At 34.6% G+C, this 13,671-nt stretch overlaps 1 protein-coding gene across 6 annotated transcripts in view; it reads right to left on the bottom strand.

Moving 5' to 3' along the window:
• Positions 1-13,671, bottom strand: part of SOX5 (SRY-box transcription factor 5) — a 1,026,842-nt gene that overhangs the window by 357,486 nt on the left and 655,685 nt on the right. For 5 of the 6 annotated variants that reach the window (XM_031000926.3, XM_063694118.1, XM_063694117.1 and 2 more), the window contains one exon: positions 3,060-3,291. In XM_031000926.3, the coding sequence (XP_030856786.1) occupies positions 3,060-3,290 (231 nt within the window). In that variant the 5' untranslated portion in view covers position 3,291. The remainder of the gene's footprint in view (positions 1-3,059; positions 3,292-13,671) is intronic. The other variant, XM_055358041.2, reaches the window with a different exon arrangement.

Raw genomic sequence — 13,671 nt, 5'->3', positions numbered from 1 at the left:
TGTATCCAAACTGTACTAACTTCTAGAATAACAGATCTTAACCTTTTTGGGTTACAGATCTACTTAAGAATCCAATGGAAACCATAGTGCTACTCTGATATGCTGACATATAGAAAAATTCTCAATTCGTTTTTAGGAAATCTATAGACCCCAGTTAAGAAACTCTGCTTTAGAGCCCAGGAGTTCAAGGCTACGGTGAGCTACGATTGCGCCACTGCATTACAGCCTGCATAAACCTGTCTCTAAAAAAAATTAAAGAGAACTTCTGCTTTAGATGAAGTTCATTGAGGAAAGAAGTTTGTATCTTACTCGAATCTATTTCCACAGTGTCTAGCATAAAACATGGTACAGCGTAGGCAGTTCATCGTTTTTTAGTTAGACTGAATTCACCATTAAAAATGGAATGGTTTTGGCCAGGTGTGGTGGCTCACGCCTGTAATCCCAGCACTTTGGGAGGCTGATGTGGGCGGATCACAAGGTCAGGGGATCGAGACCATCCTGACCAACATGGTGAAACCCTGTCTCTATTAAAAATATAAAAATTAGCTGGGCTTGGTGGCAGGGGCCTGTAATCCCAGCTACTTGGGAGGCTGAGGCAGGAGAACTGCTTAAACCTAGTAGGGGGAGGTTGCAGTGAGCTGAGATCGCGCCACTGCTCTCCAGACTGGTGACAGGGCGGGACTCCATCTCAAAAAAAAAAAAAATAGGAATGGTTTCATTTGTATTAACTACCTACATTACAGCATCCCCTCATGAAACTACATTATGTATGTATCAATTTAATATACTTCTCTCATACCCATCCTTCAGTATACTTAAAATCATCTTCCCTTTATCTTTCTGGTATTCTTCTAGTCATAATTATCTACATTCATCTCTTCAAATGTATATGTTTGTGTTTATGGTACTATCACAATATTCCTAATTAGATACTTTCTGAAAGAGGACAGTGATGAAAGTATTAAAAGTGGAAAAGGCATAAGGAGTGATGTAATGCCAAATGGAATGTCTGACTTCCTTACCCTACTGACCTGTGTACTACCCATTGTCTCCTTTTCCTCGTTTAACCTTTGTAAGAGGAAGATAAAAAGTTTGATAATTGTACATAACTTACGTAAGCTCCCAGTAAAAAGGAGAGGGAGGAATGATGTGCAGTAAGATTTAACTTGCAAAGAAATAGATAATCAGAATATGAAATATGCCTGTGCTCTTGTGAAGAAGCAGCATGAATAATGTTTGTAAGCATGGACTCCAAAGACAGAATGCTTGGTTAAATCCTGGTCCTTCCATGAATTAGCTGATCCGAGCAAGTTATTTAACCTCTCTTTGCCTCAGTTTTCTCATCTGTAAAACAGAATTAATAATAATGCTTCACTGAATTACTGTGAAGGTTGAATGAGTTATTATACCATCAAGAAGTGCTATCAATACCACTTCTATATGTCTGACATATGAGTTAGCTAAAACGTTACTATTATTATTATTATTATTATTATTATTATTATTATTGAGATGGAGTCTCGCTCTATCACCAGGCTCGAGTGTAGTGGTGCGATCTCGGCTCACTGCAACCTCCACCTCCTGGGTTCAAGCAATTCTCCTGCCTCAACTTCCCACGTAGCTGGGATTACAGGCATATGTCACCATGCCCAGCTAATCTTTGTATTTTCAGTAGAGATGGGGTTTCACTATGTTGGCCAGCTAGTCTTGAACTCCTGACCTCAAGTGATCTACCCACCTTGGCCTCCCAAAGTGCTGGGATTACAGGTGTGAGCCACCGCGCCTGACCTAAAACATTATTCTTGGTGGAAAAATCTTGGCATTGTCAAATGCCCAAAGAAATCTTGACCTATGAGGCTGAAATGTTGAATGGGAATATTTAAATCTAATATGAGAATCAAAGTATTGATCTATTACACAGCTATCAGAAGATAACTGATTCTTCTTCTTGATTTAATTCCACATGCAATAATTCCAAAACATGAACAAGTGGACATATTTCAGCTCTAAGCATATTTATGACAGGCAATAATTTCCTGGAGGAAAAAAAAAAGATTTAGCAGAATTAGAGCTGTCTTTAAAGGTAGTAGAATGTAAGATAAAATATATTTTTGTTGGTGTAATTCAGGTTCAAATTAACAACACTAACATCCCTAAAGTAGAAAAGGTGGAGCAGTCACAAAAACGTGATCCACCCAAGCAGCCACATTGAAAAGGTGAGGATGCCTTTAATGGTGGTAAGTGCCCCACTACCTTCTTAACATTATGATTCTATGTATTTAAGTTGCTAAGAAGGACCACAATGACTTATTTGTGTTTATGTGTGCTGTTTAAGCTGCAGCCAGAGATGCTATGCTGGCTTCTTTCCTCTCATCCACAAAGTCCTGGTTTCCTAATCTTCTACAGTGATCCAGACCCCACCATAAGGGGTCAGAGGATTTATCCAGAGTTGCATATTCCAGAATAGGATGCAAAAAAAAAAAAAAAAAAAAAATTACTGAATTAACGAAACAACAGTGTGGATAGGCCTGAGTTAGAAATTGGTGTATTCATATTAGAAAACTATAGTCTCTATGAAATATATTCCTCTATGAAATTCTAAGTACTGTTAGGGAATATTATAGAGTCCAATCTTGGCAAAACAAAAAATAGAATAACACTGATTTATCATGTTGGAAATGTTCAAACTATGTTCATTGTAACTCTATCAGAAAAAAAAAAACTTTTATTAGAAAAAGTATGACACCAAATTTTCATGCTGAATAATTTTAAATATCTTACTTTAACGTTATTTTTATATTTTGTATATTTTCCCCCTCTAATTAAATTGTAAGTGTCTCAAATGCAAGAAGTCTTGAAAAATACAAAAGAAACGAAAACAGCATATCTTATGCTGCTTATTGGAACAAATTTAAAGAATTCTAAGATGCCAGGGGTGAATCTTGTGCATGGGTTCTTAAGTAGATGTTAATTATAAAGCAAAGGACTGAGGCCAAACTATTAGAGGAGTAGACTGGTCAAAAAGTGAGTGTAGGCACAATAAACCATGAGAAACCTACCATTGTATTGTGCTGAGAAGTGGGAGTCCTATGGCCACAAGTCTCTTGCGTCAGCAGAGAAACTGGCTGAAATTCCTCAGAGTGAGGCTTGTTGGGAAAACTCACATGCAAGGGAAGGTGAAAGGCTGGGAGCCCGTCACTCTCCTCTTCTTCCACTTTCTGTCTGCTTGTCACCATGGCTACCTCTCCATCTGCTTCCCCATACGGAGAGGCTGGTCGCTTGGAAGACATCCTGGAAGGAACAAAAGAGGAGAAAATAATGAAACCTCCACATAAATCCTTAATGCCGTCATTGTGTGGTTAGGGGCCATTGTAACAGAAATGCCTTTTTGTGCTAGCAGAGAGCAGGAAACCATCCAAATACCACTGCAAAGCACACACAATCAGAAACAATGGCCAAGCAGGTAGCAACAGAACAGTGCTTGTTTGTTGTGAGAATAATACACTAATATAGCACTCTCTTGTATTCTGGCTTCTTAAACAAGAGAATTCACCTAAGAACACTGCATAATGAAAGACCATTCCATTTTAGAGGGAAGAAAAATACCCATCTAGTTTTACACTCTGATAGACCTTATTGAAGACAGAACATCTATGAATAGCAAATACTGTTGGCAGTTTAAAAGAAGAGAAATAACTAAAATTTCTTTCATCAAAAAATAGACTCAATATATAAATGATTGCCATTAAAACAAATTTGCATTTTATTGAAAGTAAGATTATTGTAAAATGTAGAAATATTGGTTATAAGCAAACCTCAGAGCAACTGACAGAAAGTTTAATATTTGTTTAAAGCTTATTAAGGATTGAATAAATTTTACAATCACTGTTAATCTTAAAACATTTGAGAATTTTCTTTCCCTCATCTCCCCAAATTACCCAATTTGGGCATTTAGTTATAATAACAAAGTTGCAAGGTAGTAAAAAAAAAAAGGTGAGAATATTAAAATATTTCAATTCTATTTTCACAACTCTATGAATGATTTAGATGTGAATAATTCTGACTTATTTATCCTTAGGATACTTAAATAAAAGAAAAAAATCCAAAGAAGGATATTTTGTTTTGATGAGCTAAAGTCTACATGAAAATGAGCTTAGATAATTGAACAAGAATTAAACACTTTCTTTGTACGTGAGTCTGATTCAGAATATTATCAGAGGTTAAAAATATGTGGCAAATATTTTAAATAGAAAATTCCTTTTCCTTTCATTAAATTATTTCCATAGAAATAATGTCAAGTTAAAATATTTAATTTAAAAAACTTTCTTGTAGTATTTACAACTTAATCTGACCTTGAAAAAGCTGTTATTTTTTGTTCAACAAACAAAGAGTGTTTACAAAATCATTCATTCTTATTCTAGACCAGTGAGATGGGAGGCAGGGAAGTATTTACTAACTACCACAACACTTCCTTCATATAGATCACTGATTTTTAAATTTAAAGTGTGTTCCCCCAAATGCCTCTAATCATTGATGAATAATGTTATTTTTAGTGTTATAAGTTTCAAAAGAAAACATGCATTCAAGAACAGGAGATATTCTATTAAAAATATTAGGACAGTAGAAAAAAATAAGGGCTTTAGAATCAGACAAGTCGGAATGAAAATACTGATTCTGTCACTTACTAGCTGAGACTTAATTTCTCTATCTCAACTTACTCATCTTTAAGGTGAAAAATATCTACCTCATAAGGCTTTTTGAAAATGGACTATGTATCATGTGACAAATAACTAGTGTATTATTTAACACAGAATACACAGTCAATATATAATAGCCCGTGTTTATTTAACAAACTAAAACTACAGTGCAACCCACCCACCCTCAAAAAACAAAAACACTCAAACATGAGGAAAGCAGATTGCCTAGTAAAGGGTTTCACTATAAAATCAACATAAAATACAAAGTTTCCCATTAGATAAATGCTCCCTGGCCAGCAATACTTAACAGTAAACCGATCAGATGTAATAGCAAGTGTTCAAAACAAAATCTTAATAGTACAGGTGTTGATCAGCCAAAGAAACAGACAAAGAGGAGGAAACAGGGGCAGCTACCATGTCAGCACTGTCTAAAGGAGAAGTAGATTTGGATACCACATTTCAAGTAATTTTAACTATTTCCAATCCCATGAACAAGGCCTATTCCAAGTATACTCTAAGTATGGAGAAGCACGTGAGGAGCTGGAGTTAACAAAGCCAGAATAGTTCTGGTTTCATTGGCAATACCATATCACACACTAAATTGATATATTACTAAACATAATAACCCATGACACTAGAGATATTTAATTCCCACTGTTCTGATTCGATGTTCTACAGGCAAACTTCTGATTCTCATGTAAAGAGTTTGTGGACAGAACAGGCTTAAAATGTTTAAGGTCTTTGTGAAGTGATTTATTAAACTAATAAGGAAACTTTTAATTATTTCTTAGTTTTGCATGTAGCTTGACTATAAGGAGATTATCCCTTTGTTATACAAACGTTAGCATTTGTGGTCTGAGTGGGCATTATCATTCTTACTGGAATTAATACACTGGTATTCTGGTGTCTGCCTCAGCCTCATGTACAGTCTCTCAATGTCTAAAAACTCTAGTCTATTGACAAGAGCCAGTTTCTGAGTCATGAAAGCAGAAAGCAAGATTAGCTAGCCTTTCCTAAGTTAATACAATTCTATGACCTTCAGAACCATGACCTTTCTGTTGATTTCTACTTTATTAATATCATTATTAACATCAATTATGAAAACTGAAAGTCCAAAAGTAGACACAGGTTGTTAAGGTAGACAGACAAGACATTGATAGTTTTATCAAAACTTCTGGTTATTTCAAAACCTAAATTAACTTTCTATTTAACTGAGTGTGTATTCTCTATATATAGCATTCTAGAGAGCAAAAAAGGTTAAGGTTTATAACACTGAACGTGAAAGCGTCATGATGCCGGAAGGCAACTGATCCTAGAATGTCACATATTTCATACTTATTTCAATTCCATTTTCAGAGTGTTATAGAATGTTCTCAATGCATTGGCCTTGAAAGTATTTTTAATTCAGGTAAAAGATTGCTTAAAGATTTGTTAAATCGTTATAATAAAAGCAACCATGGTTATATTTCAATAATAGGCTACTAAGTCAGAAAAGCAAACTATATAACAAATTACATATAGATATATCAATCTGTTGGTTGTATTATTCATGTTTACTATGACCCATAGTACTTCTCAAAAATATTGACAACAAAATCACCAATAACATTAGATTCTTAAATTTTTGTCCATCTATCAAAGTGTTTCATCTTGGGCAGAAGAAAGTCTCATTAAGAAGGCACCACAGGCCAGTTGCAGTGGCTCACGCCTATAATCCCAGCACTTTGGGAGGCTGAGGCGGGCAGATCACATGAGTTCCAGATCAGCCTGACCAACATGGAGAAACCCCATCTCTACTAAAAATACAAAATTAGCCGGGCATGGTGGTGCATGCCTGTAATCTCAGCTATTTAGGAGGCTGAGACAGGAGAATCACTTGAACCTGGGAGGCAGAGGTTGCAGTGAGCCGAGATCACACCATTGCATCCAGCCTGGGCAACAAAAGCAAAACTCCGTCTGAAAAAAAAGAAAGAAAAAAAAAAGGCACCACAAGTGTGCATATATTTATATAGCTTACATTATATGACTTACACTAACTACATATCTGTGTTGCAATTTGTAACAATGTGAGCATCTAGGCTGGCGTATGCTCTTATTCTTTAGAGATGATTTTTGTCACTTCTGTGGTGCTAGGCTTACCAATGAACAAAACTCAGACTTCAAAGAAACTGACATAAGACAGACAAATATAATCTAATGTGAAACTGCCTTGGGGAGTATGATGACATAACACTGGTCTTAGCTCACTTTGTGGTCAAAAAACTTTCTTGAAAGAAATGACATCTAATTTTAAGGCACAAGCAAAATCTTCCAAATCATCAACAACTATTTGATGATCATCTACCATGTGCAAGACACTTATTTAATGGGAATAAAAAACCTATTTCTCGGCCTCTGGTTAAAGAAGCTTATGAGCTGGTTGAGAATATTTTAAATAAAAGAATAAATACTAATGAAAGACAGTTCAGTCCGAAGATCAAATGACATTATAGCTAAGTATCTAAGAGCTTCTTGAGGACCAGAGTATCCTTAAATGCCTCACAGAATTGTTGAACCAGTTGACTTTCAAGGAAAAAGGATAAACAAAAGCCTGAGGATAAATAGACAGGGAATTTCATACAGGAAGTAATAATAAAAGCAAAGATGCAGAGATACTTTTAGAAAGTATTATATAAATTTAGGGTTCAAGCTTACTTGAAAAAAAGAAGAGATTGAGGAATATGGATCAAATCCCAACTGTAGCCTGTAACACTCCTGGAATTGCTGAGTTACATGAACAAAATAAGAAACATGCTCACTTGTAAAAAGCAACTTGCTTTTACAGGAGTCTCCTTCCCTTTACTTCCCCTTGTAGCATTCTGCATAATTAAGCTACTCTTGATAAATGTGACAGTAAATGGAAAACTACTGGGGTCTTTTGCTATTGGCTGAAGGCTGTCCATATGCCTTATAATCACTCTGCAAGTAGGCTGTCTCCAATGTGTTCAGACATGGATGGCAAACTTAGTGGTAGGGTAGAAGGTGTAAGACTGCAACAGAAAGATAAAGCAGTGGTTCTAAACCTTTGCCTGCACATTGGAATTACCTGGAGAGGTTTAAAAAATACTGTTCCCTGGGTTTTACCCTTAGAAATTCTGATGTTATTGGTTCTGGAGGGTGACCGGGTATCAGAAATTTTTAAAGCTCCCCATGATTTTAATACACAATGTTGCAAATAATTTGTAGTAGTAAGAATAATGCCCGCCCCCAGGCCAAGTGCAGTGGCTCATGCCTCTAATCCCAGCACTTTGGGAGGCTGAGATGGGTGGATCACGAGGTCAGCCCAGCCAACATGGTGAAACCCCGTCTCTACTAAAATACAAAAAATTAGCCGGGTGTGGTGGTGCACACTTGTAGTTCCAGCTACTTGGGAGGCTGAGGCAGGGGAATCACTTGAACCTGGGAAGCGGAGGTTGCAGTGAGCTGAGATCGCGCCACTGCACTCCAGCCTGGTGACAGAGCAAGACTCTGTCTCAAAACAAACAAAAAAAAACAACAGAAGAAAGAGAATAATGCTCCCCAAACCAAGATGTCCAGGTCTTAATACCTTACATGTCAAAAGGGACTTTTTGCATGTGTAATTAAATTAAGTATTTTGAAATTTGAAATGGGGAGATCATTCTGAATATTGTTGGTGGGTCCAAAGAAATCATAAACACCCTTATAAGAGGGAGAATAAAAGTCAGAGTTAGAGGAAGAGACTGGATGATACTATGCTACTGGCTTTGAAGATGGAAGATGAGGCCGTGAACCAAGGAATGTAGGCAGCCTCTACAAGCTAGAAAATGCAATGGAACAGATCCTCTCCTAGAGCCTCTAGAAGAAATGTGGACCTGACAACACCTTGATTTTAGGACTTCTGACCTCCAAAACTGTTAAAGAATACATTTGTATTTTTTAAGCCACTACATTTGTGATGATTTGTTACAGCAGCAATAAAAAAAGTAATAATATATCATTGATTTAAGCACTTTTTTTTCATAGTTGGTATTTTAGTCAGTCTGGAATCCTCCTACCCTAGACATAACGCTTGCCTTCTTCCTCTCTTCATTTAGTTTTCTGCTCAAATGTTATTTCCTCAGTAAGGCCTTCCTTGTCATTTGTCCTAAACCTGCACTCCATTCCATTCTTAGTCCTTACGCCATTTTGTTCACAGCCTTTATAATCACTTGATATATTTTACACTTATTTGTTTATGGTCAATCTCTCCCACTATGAGATCCACATAGGCAGACTATATTTTTGTTCACAGCTACTTGCCCAGTACTTAGACCCTTTCTGAAAATAATAGTCTTCCAGTATACATGTTACATGAATAGCTACTAAAACCAGCAACCCTCTGATTAGGCCCTACCTATGTATAGCTTTAAGATTTAATCTTATAGGACAAGTATGCTTCGAATATGTCTCAGTATTGTCAGAAATAAGAAAATAGAGTTCAATAACAGTATCCTTTTTTAAATAATTTCAGCATAAAGGAATTGGTAAGCTCTAATAATGTTTTCAAAAAACTTGAGAAAAATATTATAGCTCTAGTTAAAAATGTTATCTTTATTTAACATGTGTAAGTAAAAGATTACAAGAGTTAAGTAAGTTTACCAATAAGCACTACATAGTCAACTACTAATAGACTTATTACTGAGCTATCACCTACTTACTGCTAAAAACTTTAAAAAAACTTTTAGGAAATGTTCTTTGGTACAATTATTCTGGAAAATGACATGTACAGAGTTAAAGATATTCTGCATTTGGAACATTATAAAATGAAAGACTCAGAATAGGGATTGCTTTCCTTATATAGTAGATTCTTTTTTAAGTTTCTTTCTTTAAATATTTTAACCTTTGACTAGATAATACACAAATTAAAATCCTAGGATGCAGTGCCTTCTACTGGTTGTTCTTTCGGCATGATAATATTATTTATCTTAAAGTTTGCAGTTATATATAAAAAATTGCAAAAATAAACATCTAGAAAGAGGAAACTCAAATTCCAGTTCTTCTACAAAGCCATCCCTTCTTACCACCATGGCAGAAGCAACATTGTCCAATCTCAAACTATATCATCAACTTTTTCAGTTGCATGCATAAAAAAATTAAACATTTTTTATTAGTATATACAGTATCTGAAACTACAATAGAAGCATCTGGAAAACAAGAATGTCATTTTTAACTTCTTCAGTTCCCGTATCATGTAGCGTGTCTTTCATGTAAATTTTTTTCAAGTACAGTTCTGTTTTTGACCATTTCACTTTATGTCACCAAAATTAATGCAAAGGATGTGACTTTATGTGTATGATAAAGTCCTTTACAAATTGCTCTGCATTTGTTTTCCCAAATATTCTAATCCTCTACACCAAATGAGATACAATTAATAATAGGGCAGTATAATTCCTAGCACATAGTTGGCAATGTATTTCTTTTATAAATAAATTAACGAATTGAATGAGTCCCTATTTTATGCCAAGCAAGTTACCTTTGTGTCATAAATAAAACACGGCAACTAAGATATGACAACCCTTCTGCTTTACCTTTAAGGAAGTTAGAGTTCTGATGGAAACAGGAAATATATACCTACTCATCCATTTATCCACCTATTCATTCATTAGTGGAAAAACATTTAGTGAAAGATACTATGTGCCCGTTAGACAGCAACATAATTAATAAATCAAGAAAGAATATTGTAAGGTGCATGCCTTTTTAAAAATATGAGTGCTACAGGAGATAGATAGATAATAGATGATATCTCACTAATCAGAAAATGCTTCCCAGAAAATACAATAATTCAACAGGGTAATGAAGAATGGGTCAGACACAGAGGGCTTGGTGTGGTTGCTCACCCCTTTATTCTAGCACTTTAGGAGACCAAGGCAGGAAGATTCCTTGAGCCCTGGAATTCGACACCAGCCTGCAAAACTGGGAGACTCCATTTCTATAAAAAAATTTCAAAATTAGCCGGGTATGATGGCCTCTGCCTGTAGTGCGAGCAACTCAGGAGGCTGAGGTGGGAGGATTGCTTGAGCCCAGGAGAGCAAGGCTGCAGCGAGCTATGATAGTGCTTCTGCACAACAGCCTGGGAAACAAAGTGAGACCCTGTCCCAAAAACACTCTTTTAATTAAAAATATTTACTAGATTGCATCTTCTGAAGAGAACACTGAATATGAATATGCAAAGCAAAATAAAAATTGGCAATTCAAAGAGAATAATACTTTCCTGGAAGTTATGTGCCTTAAGTTTTTCGAGTAGCAAGACTATTTGTTCAGGACATTTACATTTACTTGTCTGGTTCCTGTTGTAATTAAGGTTGTTGTGAAAAGGCTAATCAATATTAGGAATTAAACTTTACTGTGTATTAGAGATTGTTTCACAATAGAATGTTACTTATCCAATATGGCAATTCAAAACATACATTGAGCTTGAATAGAAAGGTTTCTAATTCAAATGAATGAAACAACAAACACTTTTATTTGATGCATAAACAGAATTACACAAACTTAGCATATCACTTTAATAAAAAATATCAATTTCATTACTCTTATCTCTGAATTTCAGTTATTATTATATCTTATAGTTCATGCTTTCCTTTTCTCTCTTACATGTTTTGAACATCTTTATTTTTCTAAGTTGAGAGTTTACTCTGTGAGCATTCCATGTAAATTTTTATAACCAAGTCTGTCATATATAATATTCAGAAGCCTTTAAATAGAAGATTTATTTATGGTAAACATGCAGTCTTTCAAACTTTTATACCATTTTTCTTCTCTTTTCTCTAAATCCTCTTTGCCATCAGTTTCTGATATAGAACATGCCAATCTCCATACTTCTCTACCCATTTCTTCCCACATACAAAAACCTGGTTCATTATACCATTATTTAGCGGCATGAACAAGTTCATCAGGTCCTGGCATAAAATATAAATTGAAGTAGAAACACAGATTTCACAGAAATATAGAAACAGACAACATAGAATAATAAAAAAGATAAACTTCCTTGTAATCTTTACTATGTATTTCACCAGAGTAGAGATCAACAAAATTTACCACAACATGTAAATCTAAAATCAAAACTACTTTTGAGCTATATTTACTTATGAATAAATTAATATTCTGTATTTAAATATAATCTGAGTTTATACAAAATATTTTATTATACATTACAAAAGTTCAAACTGTATTTAAAAACATGTTCATCAAAAATGTGGTCACCAACAACTTTTGAAGTGATCTTCATCAAGGTTGCCCCCTATGTTTACCTTGCCACATGTTTAGTTTCTGAGATGTTCTCTGCATTGAGATCAAGTACTTCGTTACACCTTTCCTTCTTTCTGATAAGAAGAGCAGCACTTTTCACTTCTTCACCACCTTTTTGCTCTTCTCTTTGCTAGCATCACTACTTTTACCAAATAGCTTTTCCCAGCCTCTTCCATGCCACCAAAGTCAGAGATGGAGGGGAGGATTAGATGCGCAAAACAATGTAAAGGTACAAGGTTCTCCCAGGAAATGGTATAAAATGAAAAAAGAAAAACAAAAGCAAGTTGAAGATAAATAAGGAAAGGCTCAGAAATAGAATCTGATTCTTGTCATTATCTGAAAGAAATAAGTGCTTCTTTACTACTAGTTGGACATAGAATATTTTAAAAGTTTTTGAAATAATGTACCTAAAGTGAGCAGGAAAACTAACTAGAAAATGTCTATTTTTGTTTTGTTAATTCCACTTCCACCGTTCTATCCTTTTCTAAACAGGGAGACAAACATTTAAAAACAGTTTATGGCAGCCAAATTCCATCCTACAATGATTCAGAAATCACAATTCAGGTCTTCCTTTGCTACCTTGTTTTCTTACTGCTTCACTAATAACTGTAAATCACTAAAATTTTACTCCAAAATTAGGCTTTGTCTTATTGGCTGGAGACACCCAGAAAATGTTCTAGTAAGAAGACTGTTTTATTATGAGTAACATAATAGTTGGGCTGGAGGGTTAAAATTTATCTAAACAAGTATATCTGCCAGTTAAAATGTCTTTCTGTTTCATTACATTATTTTGATATTAATCCATACTTACTATGTGCCTAAAGCAACAGTAGTCCTGATAAATAAAACAGAAGAAAAAATACTTAATTAAATTCCACTGAAATCATTTTATAATGTTTAATACTTGAAAAAGATTAATTAGAGTTAATTGTGATAAATACAGCAAAATTGAAGGAAAACTAGTTTACAGGAACATTTGTGACTCCTATGTACAAATGTGCGTTCATTAAAAAGAGGTAGTAAATGTTTTAACATAATTCTATATTGTTTTGAAAAAAATTATCAATACTTTTCTCATGATTTACAAGAAAGAGTATGGTAATAAGCACGTTCTACTAAAAATTCTGCCTAACTTTACCTTCGATCATTAAAAATTGTAATAATTTTATTTCCTTATCTCAAAAACAGAAACACCTTTATCTGAGATAAAACATTTGATCACAGAATCTCTCTAATCATCAAAGATACTACATTTCAATCAAGTCACTTGAAGAAAAATAATAGAAATGATTAAGACTTTTAAGTATCGAAGAGAAATTTCTTTTAAGTTATAGATAAAATGATCAAATGCCTAAGTTTGGGAGAAAACAACACAAGTCCAATAGGAGCATTTTGTTGTAAATTATTTAATTCATGTATTGTTATACATTTGTCATTAATCGCAAACTGAAAAATATGTTTAACCTTCAGCCATCTACAGGTTAAAAATGTCAAAGTCCTTTTGTTCCATTTATCTATAAATTACTTAGAATAATCTAGCATTAAGATCTGTGATTCTAGAACTTTTTATTTATAGTTAGAGAATGTATACTTTTTAAGGAAATAAAAAGCTTTTTCCATTTGAGCATGGGTTTTGCCTTTCTGACAGCTCTAAGTCCACAGGATGTGGAGGGATGATTTAAATTTT

The sequence above is a fragment of the Gorilla gorilla genome, chromosome 10 (genome assembly GCF_029281585.2).
Source record: "Gorilla gorilla gorilla isolate KB3781 chromosome 10, NHGRI_mGorGor1-v2.1_pri, whole genome shotgun sequence".
Taxonomy (NCBI): Eukaryota; Metazoa; Chordata; class Mammalia; order Primates; family Hominidae; genus Gorilla; species Gorilla gorilla.
This window is presented reverse-complemented; position numbering and strand designations above follow the sequence as displayed.